The sequence below is a fragment of the Corylus avellana genome, chromosome ca3 (assembly GCF_901000735.1).
Source record: "Corylus avellana chromosome ca3, CavTom2PMs-1.0".
Classification (NCBI taxonomy): Eukaryota; Viridiplantae; Streptophyta; class Magnoliopsida; order Fagales; family Betulaceae; genus Corylus; species Corylus avellana.
The window spans coordinates 16,371,849-16,392,475 of record NC_081543.1 but is presented as its reverse complement, the minus strand read 5'-3'; the positions used below and the strand labels follow the sequence as shown (position 1 = coordinate 16,392,475).

Genomic DNA, 20,627 nt, shown 5'->3' with positions numbered 1-20,627 from the left:
TTGGTAATTAACAAGAGAAAAGTGTGATTCAACATTATGTTCCCCATCTAGTAACAAGTTCTTTGGAAGAGATGGCTTAAACGATAAGAAACCTCCTGCATGATTTCCACAAAGAAGTTAAGCTGCTGCAACAATGTGATATTCACCCAAGATAAATGATGCATGCATCACTTCATTAACTATAAGTTGATGCTACAGAGCAAGTGTCCATATATTCAGGTGTGCCTTTCCAGTCATCAATTTGATGCAAACTTTGTTGCTGACAAGGCAATATATTATCTAACAGAAACGAGCTCTTTTTGGTTTAAGATAAGAGAAATAATAGGAAGTGAAAATATGTTTTCTTAAGAAAATTGCCAAGACAATCCTGTATGGTTGTAACACCCCGATCATATATTAGAAAGATAAGTAACTCACATAGAATGGGTAATTTATAATGATACTTATGAGTGCTAAGTCTTATATTCCTTACTTACTAAATGAACCTAAGTTTTATAAGTGATTCTAGGGAAGCTCCAAATTTACTAGTATTTTTGGGGTGATAGTGTAGATATGGCTAATACTTTATCTGGGTCATTACTAATGGTATTAGATTCATCTGGTAACACCATGTGGTACTGGAGTACTGCACAACGTGTCTTTGACGAGGTCGTCAAGGGTTTAGGGGGAGGAGTGGGTGAGATTGTAACACACTCGTCACATTAGGAAGATGAATATCCCATATTGAGTGAGTGGTTTATAAAGACACTTATAAGTGCAAAATTCTCTATTGCTTACTTACTAGGTGAAACTAGGTTTTATAAGTAATTCTATGAAAGCTAAAAATTGACTAGTTATTTTGAGGTGATAGCGCAGATGTGGTTAACACCAAAATATACAGGTATGGCCATAAGTAAGGACACAAGGTTGATCAAAGTTCATATAAATATCATAATATACAAACAGAGCTTCTAGATACTTGGGAGCACATACATTTAAAAAAAAAAAAAGACACTTGGGAGTACACTTCTGTGACTCTAGGAGAACAACTCAGGTTTCGGAGTTCAGGAAATTTAGAAGTCAGTGAGGAGGTGGACTTGTCACCCATTTTGTCCTTAAGCAACTTAAGTAAACTGACAAAGACATTGGTTAACTTCATAAAGAAACAAAAGTTCTCATCAATACTAAATTCTGGTCCAGAGATGCCTAGCAAAATCCAAACCAATTATGAGATTTACAGATGAATATTATCCTTGGTTAACAAGTGTGCCTCATGTAAAGAGCAAATGATAAGCAGTTGATAATATCTACATCTGTGCAAGTGTATCACAGAGAGAGAGAGAGAGAGAGATGCCTAGCAAAATCCAAACCAATTATGAGATTTACAGAAGAATATTTTCCTTGGCTAACAAGTGTCCTCAGGTAAAGAGCAAATGAAAAGCAATTGATCCTATCTACAAGAGACTCTTTTATAATATTTATCATAAGAAAATTCAAAAAATTCTTTATACCATTGACCTTTGCTGTCATTTAGTATTATCTGTTGCATATTTCTCATGGAAAAAGTCAACAAAGTGATTGCTACAACAATCAACTTAAGAATCATTTTCAGTATTATGTGGATCATCACTCTATAGAATTCCAAATTAGACCATATATTTTTGGTTATGATTAATGCAATTGAGCAGGTTTCCATTCCTCAACTCTGCCTTGGGAGAAAAAGATGGCCTCCCCAAACTCATGACAGACCCAGGGTCAAATTATTATTTAGATGCTCAAAATACAATAACTAATCATACCAGATACATGCGTACAATCTCATTGAACAGCGTATGGTTAATTACATTTTTGTGCATTTTCCATAGGTGATCATGCCAGATTGGAGAAAGGGACCTTTATAGTGAAGAGATGGCCTCCTAATACAGTAGCTATACAATTGGAGTGGGGAACCCACATGGAGTGTTAAGCGAATTGGACCACTTCCACGTTATTTCTATACTCTCTTTTTCTTTTCCTTGATTAACTATTTCCTCGTAATTGACAGTCTCCTGTATAAAAAATACACCCCACCCCTAGGAGATTGAATCATATGTTACCAAATCAGAAAGATTAAGGAGAGAGCACAGTGTAAAGTGCTCCCTTATTTTGGTGCTTTAAATCTCAATGTAGCTCACTTACATTGGTGTTACACATAAAAACCTTAATACAAAATATATTGTTATAACCTGCCCTCGAATGATGGAATTAAGATGCGTTAACAGAATGATCAATGGTGAGACGAAAAAACCTTACAATGTTCCAAATCCAACATGAATCAGCCCTGGAAATCCAATCCATGCTTCCTGCCTAAGATAAGGGTGTACGAAAACTGTTCCAGTGGGGGCAAGAAAAGGACAGGCTACTCATTAACTGATTCCATTTTGATACTAGTCAAGTCATCAGGATTATTAATGGAAATGCCATAATAAACCAAGGATGCCTAAACCTCCTCTACTACATCCTAATGGAGGACCACTCTACTGCAAAGAATAACTACTAATGCTAATTGTTGTTATGATAGCTGTTGCTGTGAGGCAATGTAAATTTTTAGAGGTATAACACGTTAATGTTTAGCTCAATAAAGTGTCAGACTCAAAGGCTATACAAATTGGATTTGGCCTAGGTACTGTAAATTATAGGAGATTTTCTGTGGTTTTTTCAATGGTCCAGATTTAATTCCACTCTCTTTTTCTCATGAAAAACTTGGAATTAAATCTGGTCCATTGAAAAAACTACAGAACATCTCCTGTAGTTTTTTTTTTTTATAGTACCTAAGTCAAACCCATACAAATTAATGTATAAGAAATAGGAATACTTGTAGATGTTAAGGATGCAATGTAAGAATATTAATTAAACGAATAAATTACCATTTCCTATTAGCTTGAACTTTTGGGATAACTGGTGATTTAATATAATATTAGAGAGGTCTTGAGTTTAAACCCTCACTCTGTAGTTTAACCTCCATTTCAATTAAATATTTCACAAGTGTGACCTCATTTGTTGAGGGGGAGTTTCTAAGGTGGAGTGTTATAATATTAATTAAACAATATAATTCACCATTTCTTATCAATTTAAACTTTTAAGATAACTGGTAATTTAACAACAAATATCAATCGAGATAAAATGTGGCAATAAAAATCAAGGATAATCTGCACAGATGAAGGGCATCCTTTTTATTCTTTGGTGTTTCCTGGTTAGGTCCTAGATGCAGATACAATGGATACAATATTGTTCACCATTTCTTATCAATTTAAACTTTTAAGATAACTGGTAATTTAACAACAAATATCAATCGAGATAGAATGTGGCAATAAAAATCAAGGATAATCAGCACAGATGAAGGGCATCCTTTTTTTTCTTTGGTGTTTCTTGGTTAGGTCCTAGATGCAAATACAATGGATAAAAGACAATAAGCAGTGCAGATTTAAAAAATAAATAAAATAAAATAAAAATAAAAATAAATATCAGACTCTAAAAATAAAGTAGAACAAACTGCAACACATTTAGAGACTCAAGTCTATAGAGCAAGGAAATATGAGAATAAGCATATGCGTCCGAAGACAAATTGATGACTCATGCAACATGTGACCCAGAATCACCTGGGGAATCATAGTATTCTGGTGGATCATAGAAAACCATGGCTTCACGCAGCCGGTGGCGTTTTCCTTCAGTACCTGCATACTGAAATGTGGTATGCACTGCATATGGCTCTAATCTGAATTGCTGGTACGTGGCCTGCCATTGTAGGATTAGGTCTTAGGACATGCTTAATATACAATTTATTCCTCTATATTAAATGGGTCAACCATGATTCTTCCAAGCTTAAGATGGCAATAATTGCCTAAGAGAAATTTAGGAAAGGAAATAAAGATCTAGCATTTATGTACAGAAAAAACAAATGGAGACTACGTTCATCCTACAAAGAGTGATTGTAAGATCCTACCTGGACAAAATAAGTATGTCCACTACAAAATATACTTGCTGGCAAGATTCCCAGCTTGAGATTTCCATCAAAAGCATATACAAGTCCACTGTCCTCATCCACAGATGGTCCTAACTGCCTACGTACAAGATCGTTAAACCCATTCTGATCCCATATTTTGTCATCAGCTAAAAGCATATCTTTCCATTCCTTTGCCAACTTTTTTGCAGAATCTGTTGGCCGCCAGTGGAATATTCCAATATTGTAGGCTCCAGTAACTGTTGAAGATGAAGAAAAAATGTCATGAGTATAGAATTTATTAAAGCATGGAGTTGTAAAAGTGAAAGGTTAAAAACATCCAAGTTAGTAATCTAACTAGGTAATGATTTGACCAGGAGCATATGAAATGAAAGGGTGACTGGGACTTGTTCAACTTACTAAAACAAATGAAAAACACCAAAAAAAAAAAAAAAAAAAAAAAAGCGCGAGAGAGAGCAACTGCAAATTCTACTATCTAAACTTCAAAGAATAGGCAAGGGTGCAAGTAGGCCATCCTAAGAGGTTCCCATAACAATTTGAACTTCAAAACTTTTCCTCACATTACTTATTATACTGTACGCTGACACATACATTTGTTGTCTTTGTACACTTATGGGAAGCACCATTGAGAAGAAACTTGCAAAAATGTAACAGACTATAATGGAAAAAACACACTCCACTAGTTTCATACTTTTATCCATCACTAAAATTAATGCTCTTTCCCAGCCATCCTAGCATGGTGTTGAAGACATCTATGGTGACCAACTAGGTTTTTAGTTAAATTTTAATACTTCAAAAGAAGTGAGGCACTTTCCAAGTGTCCAAAAAGATGTCATTCGATGAAGAAAACATGTTCATGTCAGCAGATGATGTGTGAAAAAGTGTTTGACATGCCCATTATCAACAGAGAACTCCTACATATGACAGGTACATACAGCTCATGCTTGCATAGAGGTAAATGGGGTAATTATGAACCCTAGAGTAGAAACAGCAAAAATATATATGAACAGACTCTTGATTTAACACAAACTTCACCTTGTTGCCAAATGTCTAGCCTGTCATCAACAACTGTCGGTATAACTTGATCACTAGAAGTTAAGACATCTGCTCCAGGATAACGAGCAAGGTATGGAAGTGGGTTCTGTTTCAAGAAAATAGCACATAATGCAAAACAAATTTGACCAGTAGTAATCTTCTGGAAGAACTAGTTGACCAAATATAATAAAAGTATGGATGATAACCCCTTAAAGATACTGCTTATAACAGATAAATACGGATATTGAAGTGTGCTTGTTGAGATATAGTTGATTGCAAAAGAAAAAAGAAAAAAAAAATGCGCTAAGGAAGACAACCTGAGAAGAAGTAAAAGACAGAAAGGGAAAATATAAAGGGTATCATAATGAAAAAATAAATAAAAAATAAAGACAAAAAATAAAGATTGAAATCATAGCTCAACAGGTTCACCAGGTAAGTGAACTAATTATAGCCGTGTTGCCATAAATTCAAGCTCATCTAGTTAGAACAAAAACATAATAAATGCTTTTGCTGCTCAGCACTTCTAATCAACAAATCTATAACCCAGGCAAGTAAAAGAATATAATATATTTAATGAATACAAGCTAAAGAGCATATTAGTTCCATTTCCTATTGAACATCAAGTTCTAGCAATGATTCCCCCTTCACAACAGACCCTAGCCTCTCCACTATGGAGTGAAAAACTCATAGTTGAATTCAACCTTTTAGCCAAAAAAAAAAAGTACCTTCAACCAAACCATGTCTGTATCACACATCAACAGCTCATAACCATAAGGGAGGACGGAGTCTATCAGAATTACTTTTTCTCTCCCCATCTTATGAAATGTTGGAGAGCCCCAACCAACATCTATTGTGCTCATATGGCTGCCCATATCAAAAACAGGAACACCTTTCCAGTACAAAGCCTCCAACAATTTGGTATCCATTGCACCTGAAACAACGATTTCAAGCTCCTGTAACAGGTGTACACTCTAGTACAAATACAAGATACTACCAACAATAAGTTACTTGGAGGAGATAAGTGCAAACAGAAAAAAAGCTACAAAGTTCAAATTAAGATGTAGCTTACCAACAAGAAGGTTGGAGAGCCCCAAATCTGTCAAGTGTTTAACCCAAGTCAGGATAAAATCCATGAATGCATAATTACCAAAGGTCACTATGATGACATTATCTTTCACCCTTTGCTGGACTAATTCTTTGGACAGCTGAAAAGCCTTCAATGGTGGCATTTTTTGGGTTCGTGGGGGAACTTCCCAGATGGGTGGCATCAACGCGCTTTGAGGCGCTGGTGCAGGCACACCAACTTTACCCACAGTTGCTGGTGGAGAAAAATTGAGTGCTTGCTCTCTTGGATGAGAATCTACCTCTGGAGAAAGAACATATGCATCGAGTTAAGTGAATTGTAAACACAGACAGAAAGACGAGAGAGGAAAAGCAAGGAGAGAGCTTGATGAACCATGTCAGAAATAAGAAAGAGAACCTCTGAAAATAGGAAATCTAGTGACAAGTATTAATAATGTATTCATGCATATGAGCTTTCCTAATGTTTCTTGGGAATGCATCCAATACTGCATTGTTAATAGAAGGCAAATAGATCCAAACTGGACAAAAAGTAAAAGCCCAAAACTTCTCCAAGTTCCTCTTGAAACCAACAATGAAGGCAACAATTCTCTAAGAAGTCCAACATTAGCTCAACTCCAAAACAAGTTCCATGTTAAGAAATCAATCCTGAGATCTCAGCTTTTATGAACACCCATAAAAAAATAAAAAATTAAAAAAAATTATAGGGGAACGAAAAAAAAAAAAAGGTTCAAAATTTATTATTTTAGTTCCTCCTTGGAAATTTGAGACATTAGCTAAAACAGAGTCCAATTCAATGCCAACAAGAAGCGCATTGAAGCTCTAAAAAGAATCCATTGCCCAACAGTTAAAATACAAAATTGAATGGGTTTCCCTAAGCATATCTGCAAAATCCTCAACGTACGGTACAACTGAATCACCGAAACCCATCTAAGCAAAAGAAGATGGGAATATCCTAAAAATGCAAAATATTAAACACAAAATTCGTATTTGGCAGCCCTCAGATTCAAATGGGTGTGCGTAACACTGAACATATTGATAGCAGAAAGCAGGAAGAAGCATAAACGCATTAAGACAATGCAATAATAAAGTGAAAACAGCAACTTGGGAAAGACAAAACATACTGGCAATAGAAGGGAAAGGAGAGGAGAGCCAGGAGGTGTTGGAGTCAGCTGCAGACTTGGCGGAGGACATAGCGGAGAGGACATAGAAAGACGAGAAGACTACACCAATGATAACAGTGGCGTAGATCGCCAAGAAGACAGGCTTCGTATTCGCCACTTCCTGACACCCATTCCCACCCATTCTCTTGTGATTTTGATCAATGACGAGTCAATCAATCAATCATTCAAAATACCGACCACTTTCATGTTCTTCAACTCCTCTTTTCCACGTTCGGCATCTTCAGATCAGTTTAGTTTAGTTTAGCAATATCTCTTGCCAGCCACCCCAAAGTCAACTCCCGTGTTTGTAATTGCCCAATCTCGCTCGCTAGACTCTTATTCATTAGCTCAGCCTCCCCCCATTGCTACAATATAGGAGACAATTATCACTAGACTCTATTTCATTAGCACCCCCTCATTCTCTGTACGACTAAATTATACCTATGGGCATTTTTAAAATATTGTGATTTGAAAATGTAAAGAGATTTGCGTTTTCAAACATGAGTTTTTAAAAACATTTGATCTTAAAAGTTAAATTGCAATTTTACTAATAACATGTTCGAGATTGTGTTTGAAAAATAGAGTTTTTAAGTCAAAAAATATTTTTTGGCAAAAGCTTCATTTTTAAGCTTTTGTTAAATATGCGTTTTAACCATTTTTAAACTTTTTAGACCCTCAAAAGTACTTTTAATTTTTTTACCAAACGAGTACTTTTTTTCTTCAAACAGAATTTTTGAGTGTTAAAAGCACTTTTAGAGTGTTAGGCCACTCAAATGCAATTTCAAGCAATCCCTAAATACTTAACTGCACTTTTAAAAATCACATTTTTAAATCGCACATTTCAAAATTATTATGTTTAAATCGTAAACTCAAACGTATCCTTCTACCAAAATATTATGAATCGCTTAGAAAAAAACAAAAAATAAATAAAAAAAATTATAAGTCAAATTGATGTCTACAATAGTACTGGAGTCTAGTAATTTTTAATCTAATTAAATCAATTGAGGAATAATATTGATAATTGATGTAGATCGAAGTGTTTGGGATTTCATGAAGAAGAAGGGAATGGGTGGTAGTGTGAAAATACCCCGGAAGATAGTGATGCGGTCCCAAACTCGCGCTACAAAAAAAGTAGTTCCTTGAATTGCTATCGATCGCACATTGATTGTGATCGAGCACCCTGGAGTAGCGATCAAGCACACGATATCTGCGCTCGAGCGTCCAACCCTTGGAAATATGAAGTTCGTCTCTGGTACTGCGACTAATACTCCTTTGTAACTGTGAACAATTGCATGCTCGAGCGCACCTAGCCCCTGGAAGTGTGATCGAACGCAAGCATACCTGCGATCGAGCGCACTTGGGGCGCTATGTTACTTTTTCGCTTTTATTTAGCTTTAAAACCAGCTTTTTTTCCTTGTTTTGCTAGGATTAGGGTTTTGAAAGTCCCCTATTCCATGTTTTAGTAGTATTAGGAGTATTGGAGGCTATAAATACATGCTTAGAGCCTCTAGCAAACTCAGTTTATGAATTTTATTTGGTTTTCTCCATAAGAATATTCAAAGTTGAGTTTCTTCATTACTTTTCCTTAAATTTATAGATAACATCTATTGATTTGAGAATGTTTAATTATTGAATTCTTGTGATAGTTTCACAATTTTAGAAATATTTATCCCTTCTACTTGTTGTTTTCTTATTCATTACTATCCATTGCTGCGTCAATAATTCTATTATTGTTAAATAATGAATTTACTTGGAACTTGGAAGCACTAAGATGAAAGCATGTTCATTTGTTTTTTTTTTTTTTTTTACTCCTAATTAAAATTGCTTAATCTGTAAGTGAATACAACACGAGACTCCCCTCTCCTTATCTTGCTCACAAAAGGGAAAATATATATATATATATATATATACACTATATGAGATTCATGACCTTTTCAAATGAAATTAACGAACAGTCTAACTAATAAGTTGAATTATGTGAAATTTCTCAAATCCATGGACAGGAGGAGAAAAAGGTTCTTAAATGATTAGGAAGATGATTAGGTTTGACTCACTTGACATGCAGTGACTTGGTCAATCAATATATATAACTTGCATAATTGCGGTTAATTAATTTAGCTTTTGCTTAATGCTGATCAGCATATATATGCATACATTTGGAACCTTGCATATATGCCCTTTAGAAATAACACATTTGAGTTCTTGGAAAAACATATGTAAATACCACGTACACAATATTAAACTTTCTTTTTGGTATAAAAATATTATCATGGATGTTTCACAAGAAATGGACAAAGACGAACGACAGAGTAAAGACCCTTAAATTATATATTCCCATGCATGAGAAAATGAAGCTTTTTCATGCTAACTTCCAAATCCATGAATCTTCAAAGCATTTCTACGCACCAACTTAATTTTCTTCCTTCCTTGATCCTGCAAACCACTTCCATTAATCTCTCCCTCACAAGAGAGCACGTAGTTAGGAAACAGCTAGCTGGCACCATGTGGCTCCTTGGTTTCTCTACAAACAACCGAAGAAACCTATGGATAATTGGTGCAATTCTGCTGGTGATCCTTCTGACCGTGATCTTAAAGAAGTGGGTCGTCTACCTTGAGTTCCAAGCAACCAAATGTTCCAAAAGAGAAGGCGATGGGAAACAACACCGAGGAAGTTCAATTTCAAAGAGCAGTTTGTGTGGGCCTGGTGTTATAAGAACGTATGCTCTTGAAGAGCTGAGGACGGCGACGAGGGAGTTCAAGATTCAGATAGGCGTCGGAGGCACATCTTTGGTGTATCTTGCGGAGCTTGGCGACGGAAGATTTGGTGCAGTGAAGCGGGTGATGGAGGAGAGAGGTGGGAGCAAGAAGATGTTCTTGGATGAAATTTCTGTTCTGCTTAGGATCTCTCATCCCAATTTGGTGGGCTTATTGGGCTTTTGCTTGGAGAAAGGTAAGCCCGAAGAAACCTCAGGCTTTTTTCTTTTTTCATTCAATTTTGGGCCCGGCCCATTACTCTTGAACAAAGAATAGATGTTCTTACCTGTACATAGGCCTTGGGTGGCTCATGCTTCATCAATACTGACTGGGCCCACAATTTAATGGGCTTCGATTTCTAATTGGGCCTTCATCCATGTCTTAATGGTTATTGGCCTGCAGATGTTCTTTGCATAAATGAATTCATCTCTAGGAGTTAATCATATAGCATATATGCTTCATGCTTAATTAACAACACACTTATTTTAATTGTTTAATGGCTTGCGTGCTAAGTAATATGTGTATTCTCACGTCAATTTGTAGTAAAAGTTGAAGAACTCTTTATAGCACTCTTATTATCGAATTTCAATATGGTAACAGGAGAACAACTTCTACTACTAGAATACGTTCCAAACAAGAGCCTTTTCGAAAAAATGCACACATACCATGGCCAATTGTCAGGGATATTGACATGGTCGAACCGCTTGAGCATTGCCCTAGACATAGCTCGGGCCCTTGATTACCTCCACACTCAAGCCGACCCGCCCATAATTCATAGAGATGTCAAATCCTCCAACATTCTCTTAATCGACAATAACCACGCCAAGCTTGCCGACTTTGGGCTTTGCAAGTTGGGCCATGACACAAGCCACGGGTCACGAATGCCGACTACCGTGAAAGGCTCGTTGGGCTATGTCGACACTTACTACTTAAACACGGGTCTGGTATCGCCAAAAAGTGATGTGTATAGTTTTGGGGTCCTCTTGCTTGAGCTAATAACGGGCCTAAAATCCATACAAGGCTCAGAGACTCTTGCAGGATGGACCGAGGAGTGCCGCAAGAAGGATGACATTGAAGTCTTGGTTACTTTGTTGGACCCAAAACTCAATGGTAATGCAAATTTAGTGCAGCTTCGGGTGTTGATCAATGTAGCCAACTCAGCATTACTTCATAATTCTGAAGGGAGGCCGGACATGAGAAACATTGTACATACGATTTCAAGTTGTATGGAGCCTCAATTTCTGCTCGATTTGCCTGTATAAATGTGTAAATATACTGCCATTTTTGTTGTTATATATACTCAGCTCCCTGTACATTATTATTTCTTACTGTAACATCAAAATATATTGATTCGTTCAAAACATGGTAAATAAATCCTTTTTTTTTTTTTTTTTTTTTTCTTTCTTAGTAATTAGCACCTTTTGTTCTCTTTATCGTGAAAATATGATTTTGATCATTGAATTATGAGCAAGATTTCAGTTCATCCATTAACTGCCGAATGTTTCAATTTGATTCTTCAAATTTTTAGGAGAAACTGTTAAATCACCATTTTTCTTAAACTTAAATCGATAAGAAGAGGCCGTCAGTTTAATTATTTAATTAACATTTTATCAAAAACTACATTTTACTCCTTCAAACTATTACTCAATTTACAAAGTCTCTCAAAACTATCAATATTATCCTTTCCCACCTTGCCAACATTATGCAAGCCATAATTACTTATATGACATATTTTCTATTAAGTTAGGTCGACCATTAATTGTCATTCAATCTAATATAGGCTAATACTATACGTACTAAGTCCAATTAACATGTACTTAGGTCAAAGTTTGTGACAGACAATGCATACAAACTGTTTTTAATTAATTGCCTAAACATGCATAAGAAACCCTTAATTAGACATCGAATTATCAAAATTAAGCATATATGTATATATTATTGTGTCCACAAATGCCAAGTCAACTTACGTCCTCATGGGCAGATGGATCCAATACAATTGCACTTGATCCTAGGAATACGTACATTCCTAAATTTCCAAAATTATTGTACATATATATAATATACTCATTATTCTTTCGAGACCCGTTCCTTGTGCCCTATGATTAATTGGTTAGCATAGATGTAATTCATAAGCAAACAACACGTACGGGGATGAGCAATCGATAAGAATATAGGGATGCTTTTAGTATAGGGATGCTTTTATATATATATATATATATATATAAAGAAAAAGTTAGACCTACCGCTTTTTAATAAGTATTTTCTTTTAATAAGTTTTTGACACATATTAGCATGTGATTAGAGGGTACTAATATAATGATCTTGAGAAAGTATTAGTTATATTTGCACAATCACCCTAAAAGAATTAGTTAGTTAATTTGGAGTTTTTCTAAAATTAATTATAAAATCTAGTTAATTTTATATAATAATAACTAAGTAACATGAGACTTAACACACTTGAGTGTCTTTATAAATTACACACTCTATGTAGATTACTTATCTTGTTAATATAAGACCAGAGTGTTACATTTAACAAATTTTTTAGTGACTGACTTGAGTCCAGTCACATGCCAATACATGTCGACAGGTTGTAAAACAGTTGTCTGTGTATTATTATCCTGGCCTCTTTCTTTGTTGTTTAGCTTCAGTTCTCTACTCTACTTAGTCAAACCTGACCCACGTGTCCACTTCACTCAAGAGTCAACCATGGCTCCCAATTATATCCTTTATTCCTTAGTTAATTATTGAAAAAAAAAATACATATTATTAAAATGAATATGTAATTATTTTACTTGTATTTTTGTTTGGCAAAGCATGATCGATTAGGAAATTACTTCTTATCAGTAGAGACTGTCAAGAACTAATTAAACCCAACTGGCATTGTCTGGTTTTGACTTTTTTCATGGTAATTGATAATGTATATATATATGTGCCTTAGATCTTGGATGCTTCATTGAATTAATGCTGCTGGAAGAGTAGGATCCACGTAGATTAATGCTTGTGTTAATTGAAATCATCCATAGTTTAAAGTTTACTCTGCATATGTACATATATACTAATTAGTACGTGCATGTGTACTTCAAATCAAAGGGAAGCACGTGTCTAGAGTTGCATGGAATATTAGCACACCAATTATATTTATAAAGTGAGATTAATTAAGACAGATGGGCCACATTAATTAGTCATGCACACCTTGTTTTGGGTATGCATTATTATGTCAGTCATCTATTTGTCTTCTTAAAGTAATACTACTTAATTATGTGTATGTGCTATCAAACTCTCTCATGACTCATGAGAACAGCTGCCACGCCTCTTATCTGTAAAGTCAGAGAATGACTTGTATATATATATATATATAAATCAGTTTAATTTTATTTTATAATTCACACACACATATAAAGACATTTCATGCAGGGAGCACTCCAGGGATTGAGAACAATACATCACGAAAAGGTGAGTGGTTTCCAACCCAGAAAGATGCAAAACTACAAAGAAATAGTATCCTCGTGGGGTAGGTGAGGATCCAATTCCATCCCATATTGTCTCGTTCAAGAACAATAATTATAATAAACAAACCTATATATAAAGAGGAGATCGAGGATATATAGTGTACCCTCAACAATATGTTAATGGCAGCCTGGCAGGTACGCATTATTTACCAAAGACGGATGGGGAGCTAGCTACAACAATTATATATTATGAACAAGCTCACGTAGAACTTAGTTGTCCAAATAAATTTTGATTTATTCAGTCAATTATTTTGACAACTTAATTTCACATAAATTCTCTTATGATAATTATTCAAATTACAAATAATTGCCGTAGATCAAATAAAAACAGCAATTTCGAATAAGAGCACTGATAATGGTTTATGTAAATTTTTAGGGTTAAATAACTTATTCCTCCTTGTGGTTTAACTTCTTTATTTTTTTGTCTCTTAGGGTTTACTTTTTATCACAGGAGGTACCTCTGGTTTGTTTAAAAATGAAGGTACCACCTCGATCTTTAGGCAAACCAAAAGTACTTCGGTCTAAATTCCATCCAAAATTTGACAGAGCGCCATGTCAGCACTAATCACAAAGTGACAAATGTTCACATGATTATTTTTTTAAAAAAAATGATTTTTTTTTTAAATTAAAAAATTATATTTAATTAATTATAAAAATAAAAAAAAATAAAAAGATAGAAAAATTTTTGTAGGGTGACCAGGCCATATGGGGTTGGGGATGGTTTCAGTCATCCCTATTTGAGCCATTGGGGGTGGCCGAATCACCCCATAAACCGTGGGGGTGGCCATTTGGGGGTGGTAATGGGTTTGGGGGTGGTTCAGCCACCCACATATGGCGAGATGGGGTGGCTAGGAGCCACCCCATGGCCTGGCCACCCCCGAAATTAGCCACCCCAAAAATTTTTCTTTTTATTTTTTATTTTATTTTTATAATTAATTAAATATAATTTTTTAAAAAATTATTTTTTTTAAAATAATCATATGGACACATGTCACTTTGTGATTGGTGTTGATGTGTCGCTCCGTCAAATTTTGGATGAAACTTAGACGTGGGTACTATCTCCGTCTTTAGGCAAACTAAATGTACCTCCTGTGATAAAAAGTAAATCCTAGGGAGCAAAAAATAAAAAAGTTAAGCTACAAGGAGAATAAGGTATTTAACCCAAATTTTTATGCAAAATGGATACCTAAAACTCACTTTATCTAGTTTAGTTAATGGATTTTTAAAGGCCTCCTACATCCAATTAGTTATATTTTTATGTATATCATTTAATTTTTTTTTTTTTTTTTTATAAGGATTGTATTTTTCCTAAAGATCTTATTTTTCAACTTTTGGGAGAAAAGAGATGTGGAGAAATAAATATTGAAATAGTTTGAGAAAATATTGGGAAAAAAAGAGATGTGGAAGATAAATAGTAAGGAAAAATTTTGGGAAAAAAGAAAACAGATGAGATAAACAATAAAAAAATAAAATGGTTCTCAAGAAAATTGCCGCTACATGTAGCACTTTTTTTTGGTTAATCCAATAAAATATCTATTTTGCATTTTTTTTACCTAATCCAATGTGAAAGATTTTTTATAAATCTAATTAGTTATTTTAAATAAAAATACCATTTAACTCTTCCATTATGAGTGCCATAAGGGAGGCTATGATACCTTATTGCACATGTATGGATGACCCGATTAAGGCCTCTAAAAGTTGAAACTTATCTGATATATCAACCAGCTCAAACAAAGTTGCAAGAAACAGGGACGACTGACCCCATGTTTTGTTTTTTTTAATCTCAAGTGGTTTTCAACAAACCCTGGTTTTGTTTAAGGCCCATAGTTTAGGGTTCTTTGACAAACGTGCTATTACATGCATAGTGCGTTCGTGAGAAATCTTATTGCCCCTACGACGGGCTACGAAGTTCGAACGGTCATTAATTGCCCTTTTTCTAGGGCCATCTTACTGCATATTTCATATATAGTGGTTTTATATTGTCCATCAAATATTTCCGCATGCAGATCAGTTCGAAGGAAAACCCATGTTTATCTACGAATTTGTTGTCTTTTTTTTTTAATAAAAGACAAAACAGTTTTTCAAAAAAAAAAAAAAAAAAAGCACCCTTAAAACTCCACAAACATTTTCATACAAGATGACGTACGTGGGAGATTTCTTATCAGTACATGTGTTACATCAAATTAATTTTAACCTTAATATTTACATAATACTATGTCATTAATTCTTTTATGTGTTTATTACGATCGAAATCTCATTAATTGTATGTGACCAACAAGAAAACAAAGTCAAAACCCAATTGTCCAGTACTCGAAAATAGCATCTGTAGTGATCAATAGAGATCTAGTAGCTAGCACATCCAACGGTTCTTGTTCCAGTCAAACTACTTGATTCCTTACTTTGCATCTAGTCAATATATATTCATGTACACTTTATTAATTTGATTTTGATACTGTTCCTTTTGTTGGCTGGAATTGACGTGATTATAATCTTTTCGTAGCTAAAGATTGAAATCTGATCTCCTAATTAGTGTTTGTTGTTGATATTTTCTTGGCCTGCTGACGGCTGACAGGCGTGTGAGTTGTGCAAAATGATAGAGATTTTGTCTGTGGTTTTACCTGGTCGTGCCTATTATAGATATCTGATTTTGAAAGACAAAAAGGGCATGCTGCTGATGTCATTTTCTACCGGAAGATGGGACCTTTTGTTTTGTCTGTGGTGAATTGACGGTCCTTGTTGAGAACTGAGTGAGGAGAATCTTGTTTCTTATCATAATCTTAAACTTTATATCGTACGAACGTATATTAGCATCAAAGCCTACAGGTACAAAATCCGGCAACTTTTTGAACATCATCAAGCTGAATGTCCACTTAAAAGTCACATTAATTAATTAGTACAAGTGGGAGCTAGATCTCTCATTTTTCTCTCTAAAAAAAACCGAGTGATAGCTGGATCCAAGTACTCTTGAAAGGAAAAGATGCGACAACCCAATTCAAATCATTAACAATGACTTGCCTAGTCCAACTTTTGTTTATTTAAACCTATAAAATGACATGTTGCTTGCTGTGTAACTGTCCTATATTTTTAAGTTATTAAGAACTTTACTAATTAGTTTAGTGCTAGCTACTAAGAAAAAACAAAAATAAGAATCAAAAGTACCCATATCCACTAGATATATACTATAAGGCACTTATCAAGCAATACCCAACCATCAACCTTCACATAATTAAAAATCTTCAAAATGAAACTAAAGAAGATATATATAATTAGTTGCATTAGATTTGATTAATCTTGCTTAGAGATGTTGTTGTAATAGAATCTATAGTTTTTGTCCCAAAGCGAAATAGAATCTACAGTTTTTGTCCCAAAGCGAACCACCAACCATCTCACAAATGAAAAGTAAATTTAAAATAACACATATATGTACACATGAGCATATTATATTCACGACTTTCCTACTTATAAGGTTGATGTACAATAAGCAATTGACAAGTACTTCAATGGTGGAACTAATTAAATAAATTCTTCAATTTCGTTTTGTCCGATACTAAAATAAGTCGGCAGTCCTTCATTTGTTTCATCTAAAACCATAAAGTGTTTATTTATAAATAATTTTACAAAGGACCAACTTGGTTTTGAATGTCAGCTAACTCAACATTTACCAACGAATTAATTATCAAGACCGGATAATAGAATGTTATATTTAGGGTTGTAGTTGAAGCGAACCGAGTTGAGTATTACACGTTCAAATTCGGATCAACTACATTAAATTTGGGCTAACGGGTGATAACTTTTATACCTAAGTTTGTAACACATCACTCCAAATGACATATAATATTGTCCACTTTTGGCTCTCCAAAATCAGACTTTCTAGGAGGTCATCTATCATGGTACTACTCTCGTATAAACTCTCTTAATCACGAAGTTTTGATGGGATCATGACCATCACGACTTTACTAATTTTTTAAAGAGATGAGCTATATATACATCATTTTTTTTTTTTTTTCATTCTCCCATTTTTTTAAATTGTCATTCAATCCAGGGGCGGAACTAGGATTTGAGGTATGGGGGGACGGAATTTTTTTTTGGCTTGGGGAAATGGACGGACTCGTATAAATACAAAAGCATATAGATACACATAATCTCTTTATATGTATGTTTGTATAAAATAAAAGTATAAAAGTGTTACATCTAATCTCATGGCATCACAAATACATAATAATATAAAAAACTAGCAAAATAGCATAGAATAAAAAATATATATATTTTTTAAAAAAAAATTAGCAAAATAAATTAAACACGATTTATAGGGTCTAAGAAAAAAAGTACCTTTGAGCGTTAACTATTTTTCGTAACAATCCCCACAAGCCCCAAATAACAAGAAAAGAAATGCTAAAAGTTAAGTCAAACAATGGTGCAATCATAAATGATTAAACCATTTAATTTGTGATGTCAAAACAAATATTATAAACCTAAATGATGTCAAAATAACTATTCAAAAAACTGGTTGTTGGGTTTTTTTTTTTTTTTTTGATTGTTGGTTAGAAGCTATTCAAAGATCCCAAATCATTTAACTTTTTTCATTCACATATTCAATCAAAGTCCTAAATCCAATTGAGTTTTTAATTAGAAGCGAACTAGAATATAGAGGGAAACTAAATGAATTGGGTATTTTAGGTTTTTTATATTGAAGGAGGGTGCAAGGTTTTTAAAAAATAAAATAAAATAAATAAATAAAGGGAAAACAAATATTATTTTTTTGGGGGGAGCAAAACTATAAAAAATAATTAAAATGGACACATATATTATTTTGGGGGAGCAAAACTAAGAGAAAAAATTAAAAGGAGATACAAATATTATTTTGGGGGGACAAAATATCATTTTGGAGGGACAAATTTATAAAATGGGTAGATTTTTAAGGCAATTAAGAAAATTTTGAAAGATTTTGGGGGGACATTCGTCCCCCCAACACTAGCTGTAGGTCCGCCCCTGATTCAATCTATGGGGTCCATGTGTGAGACCCACGTAGCCATTTGATAATTACAGCCATTTTTAAAAAAGAAGCATTTTCCTTTTTTAAAATAATTAAAGCCATTTGATAATAGTCGTCTGACAACTCCAACGCATCAACCTGCGCTCCCCGTTTAAAATCGAAAATGGAACAATATTGGAATAATGCATAGGACTTGGACTAACGCAATGATCATTGTCTTTAGTTTTTTCTGCTGATCAGCCGATGCTATCACCGTCCAATCTCCAAGAGCATCATGGGATGTCAGCTTCCTAGTCCCAAGGCAAGGATTATTGGAAATAAATAGAAAAAATCACTTGCCCAAAATCAATGAATTGAAGAAAAAGAAAAAAAGGTGAAAGATGATAGATGAAAGAAAGCAACTTAACGCTTAGCTAAATGCGCGTGCATGGTGGCAACTGGCCCCAAGGGTGGCAGGATATACATACAGAGCTTCTCTTCATTATTCATCTATAAACATATATATATTATCTCTTTCTCTCAAGTTGTGATTTTCAAGAATATGCTCATCCATATTCCACTTTATTATGATGCATGCATTATATATATATATATATATATATATATATATATAGATTGTAATATTTTTTAAAAATCTTATTTATATATGTTTTCTCTTTAAGAAAAAGGATCTTAAGATATAAAGGGTGGATTTAGCTAATTAGTTGCTGTAAAAAAACATAAACAAAAAAATTTTGTAATTTTTTCAACTCCCCAAATTATTTCACTCACTTTGTTTTATCTTTGAAAAATTTACAACACGTAAGCCAAATTCAATCCAATGAAGGTAGCCTAGCTATGATCTATTTATTTATATTGTAATAATGATATTTTTTTCATGCAATACAGAGGCATTTGAAACGATTCTTACTTAATTATACTATCCATTTTATTTATTTTTTAATCCAAATAAATGGCAATCGAAGTTTATATACCAATAATTCCATGTGCATGTGTTTATTTATTGTTCGAAGGTAGAGATTAAAAAAAAAAAAAAATAGAAATTAAATGATGGATGGTGATGATCATCATAATTCATAAATGCAATGGAATGGGATGCCCAACTGTACGTACATGCACTTTCAAGTCCTGTGTAGAAAAAAGAATGGTTTTGTCGCTACAAATAATTGGCCGGCCACTTCAACTTGGGTTGGTGGACGATGGTATATACAGGTACAGATGTCTTGATGTTGTTTCTTCGATCTACACATTTCTTATTTGTTTGTTTACGAGGGTCCACCTTTTTTGTACGATTTCAGGAGACCGCCGGGTGGATGGAGGTATTTGCAATTCTATGGGCGGGCGGCCAGTTGCTTCTATGGATACGTGGGATGCTTGACTAATTAATGTTCCAGTTTCAAACTACATAATTAACATTATTTTCTTTTTTATACTTACCATATAATATGATTCTCTTTGGTCCATTTTAGATCGGAGAATATTCAGTTTTTAAAAATTATAGACCTACAAATGAAACACTTGTCTCGCTAACAAAAAATAATAATAAAATATTATTTTATATTAAAAAAAATGAAAAACAAAATAATAAAAAAATAAGGGTTGGTTCTAATGACCAACCAGGGATGACTGGACCACCTCATGGCCCTTGGGCCACCTCATATGGCCAAACTAAAAAATAAATAAATAAATAAATTGTTTGGCCTTGGGAGGTGGCTGAACCACCCCCAAGGGCCATGGGGTGGCTGAAGCAACCCCTAGCCCCAATGGGCCACTCCCAAGGGCCAAACAATTTTTTTTTTTTTTTTTTTTTTGGGTCTTCGGGGGTGGCCAATCATCCTTTAATTTTTTATAATTTTATTTTTAATTATTTTTTAAAAACATATAATATTTTATTATTATTTTTATTAATAGGACATACATTCTTTTTATGGCCTAGAGATATCCTGACAATTAAGAGGATGATCTTTCCTTATTGTGTGATTTCTATCGGTATAACCGATTTAAGATAGGAACAGAGGGTGGAAATCACGAGCTGAATTTTGGAGTTGGTAAAAAACAAGCTAAAAGCTGCATACGTATAATAGAAACGTATGAGAAATTGATTCATGCGATAG

The 20,627-nt window shown here is 34.1% G+C and overlaps 2 protein-coding genes across 2 annotated transcripts; one reads left to right on the top strand and one right to left on the bottom strand.

Moving 5' to 3' along the window:
- Positions 1-6: 6 nt before the first annotated feature.
- On the bottom strand, positions 7-7,662 carry LOC132175681 (arabinosyltransferase XEG113-like; the record flags this gene model as incomplete). The annotated part of the gene is made up of 7 exons (XM_059587703.1): positions 7,219-7,662; positions 6,084-6,380; positions 5,740-5,945; positions 5,015-5,120; positions 3,962-4,218; positions 3,618-3,753; positions 7-95 (listed from the first exon to the last, which is right to left on the bottom strand). Coding segments are annotated over exons 1-7 (1,272 nt in total), but the record flags the coding sequence as incomplete, so codon positions are not given.
- Positions 7,663-9,759: 2,097 nt separating this feature from the next.
- Positions 9,760-11,273, top strand: LOC132174206 (receptor-like serine/threonine-protein kinase NCRK). Its single transcript, XM_059585898.1, has 2 exons — positions 9,760-10,207; positions 10,612-11,273. Exons 1-2 carry the CDS (start codon positions 9,760-9,762, stop codon positions 11,271-11,273), a joined length of 1,110 nt encoding a protein of 369 aa, XP_059441881.1.
- Positions 11,274-20,627: the final 9,354 nt, after the last annotated feature.

Bases quoted from the DNA above. Each gene is read 5' to 3' on its own strand.
- LOC132174206 (XM_059585898.1), top strand. From the start codon at position 9,760: ATGTGGCTCCTTGGTTTCTCTACAAACAACCGAAGAAACCTATGGATA. The intron at 10,208-10,611 runs GTAAGCCCGAAG...ATATGGTAACAG, and splicing joins GGGCTTTTGCTTGGAGAAAG to GAGAACAACTTCTACTACTA.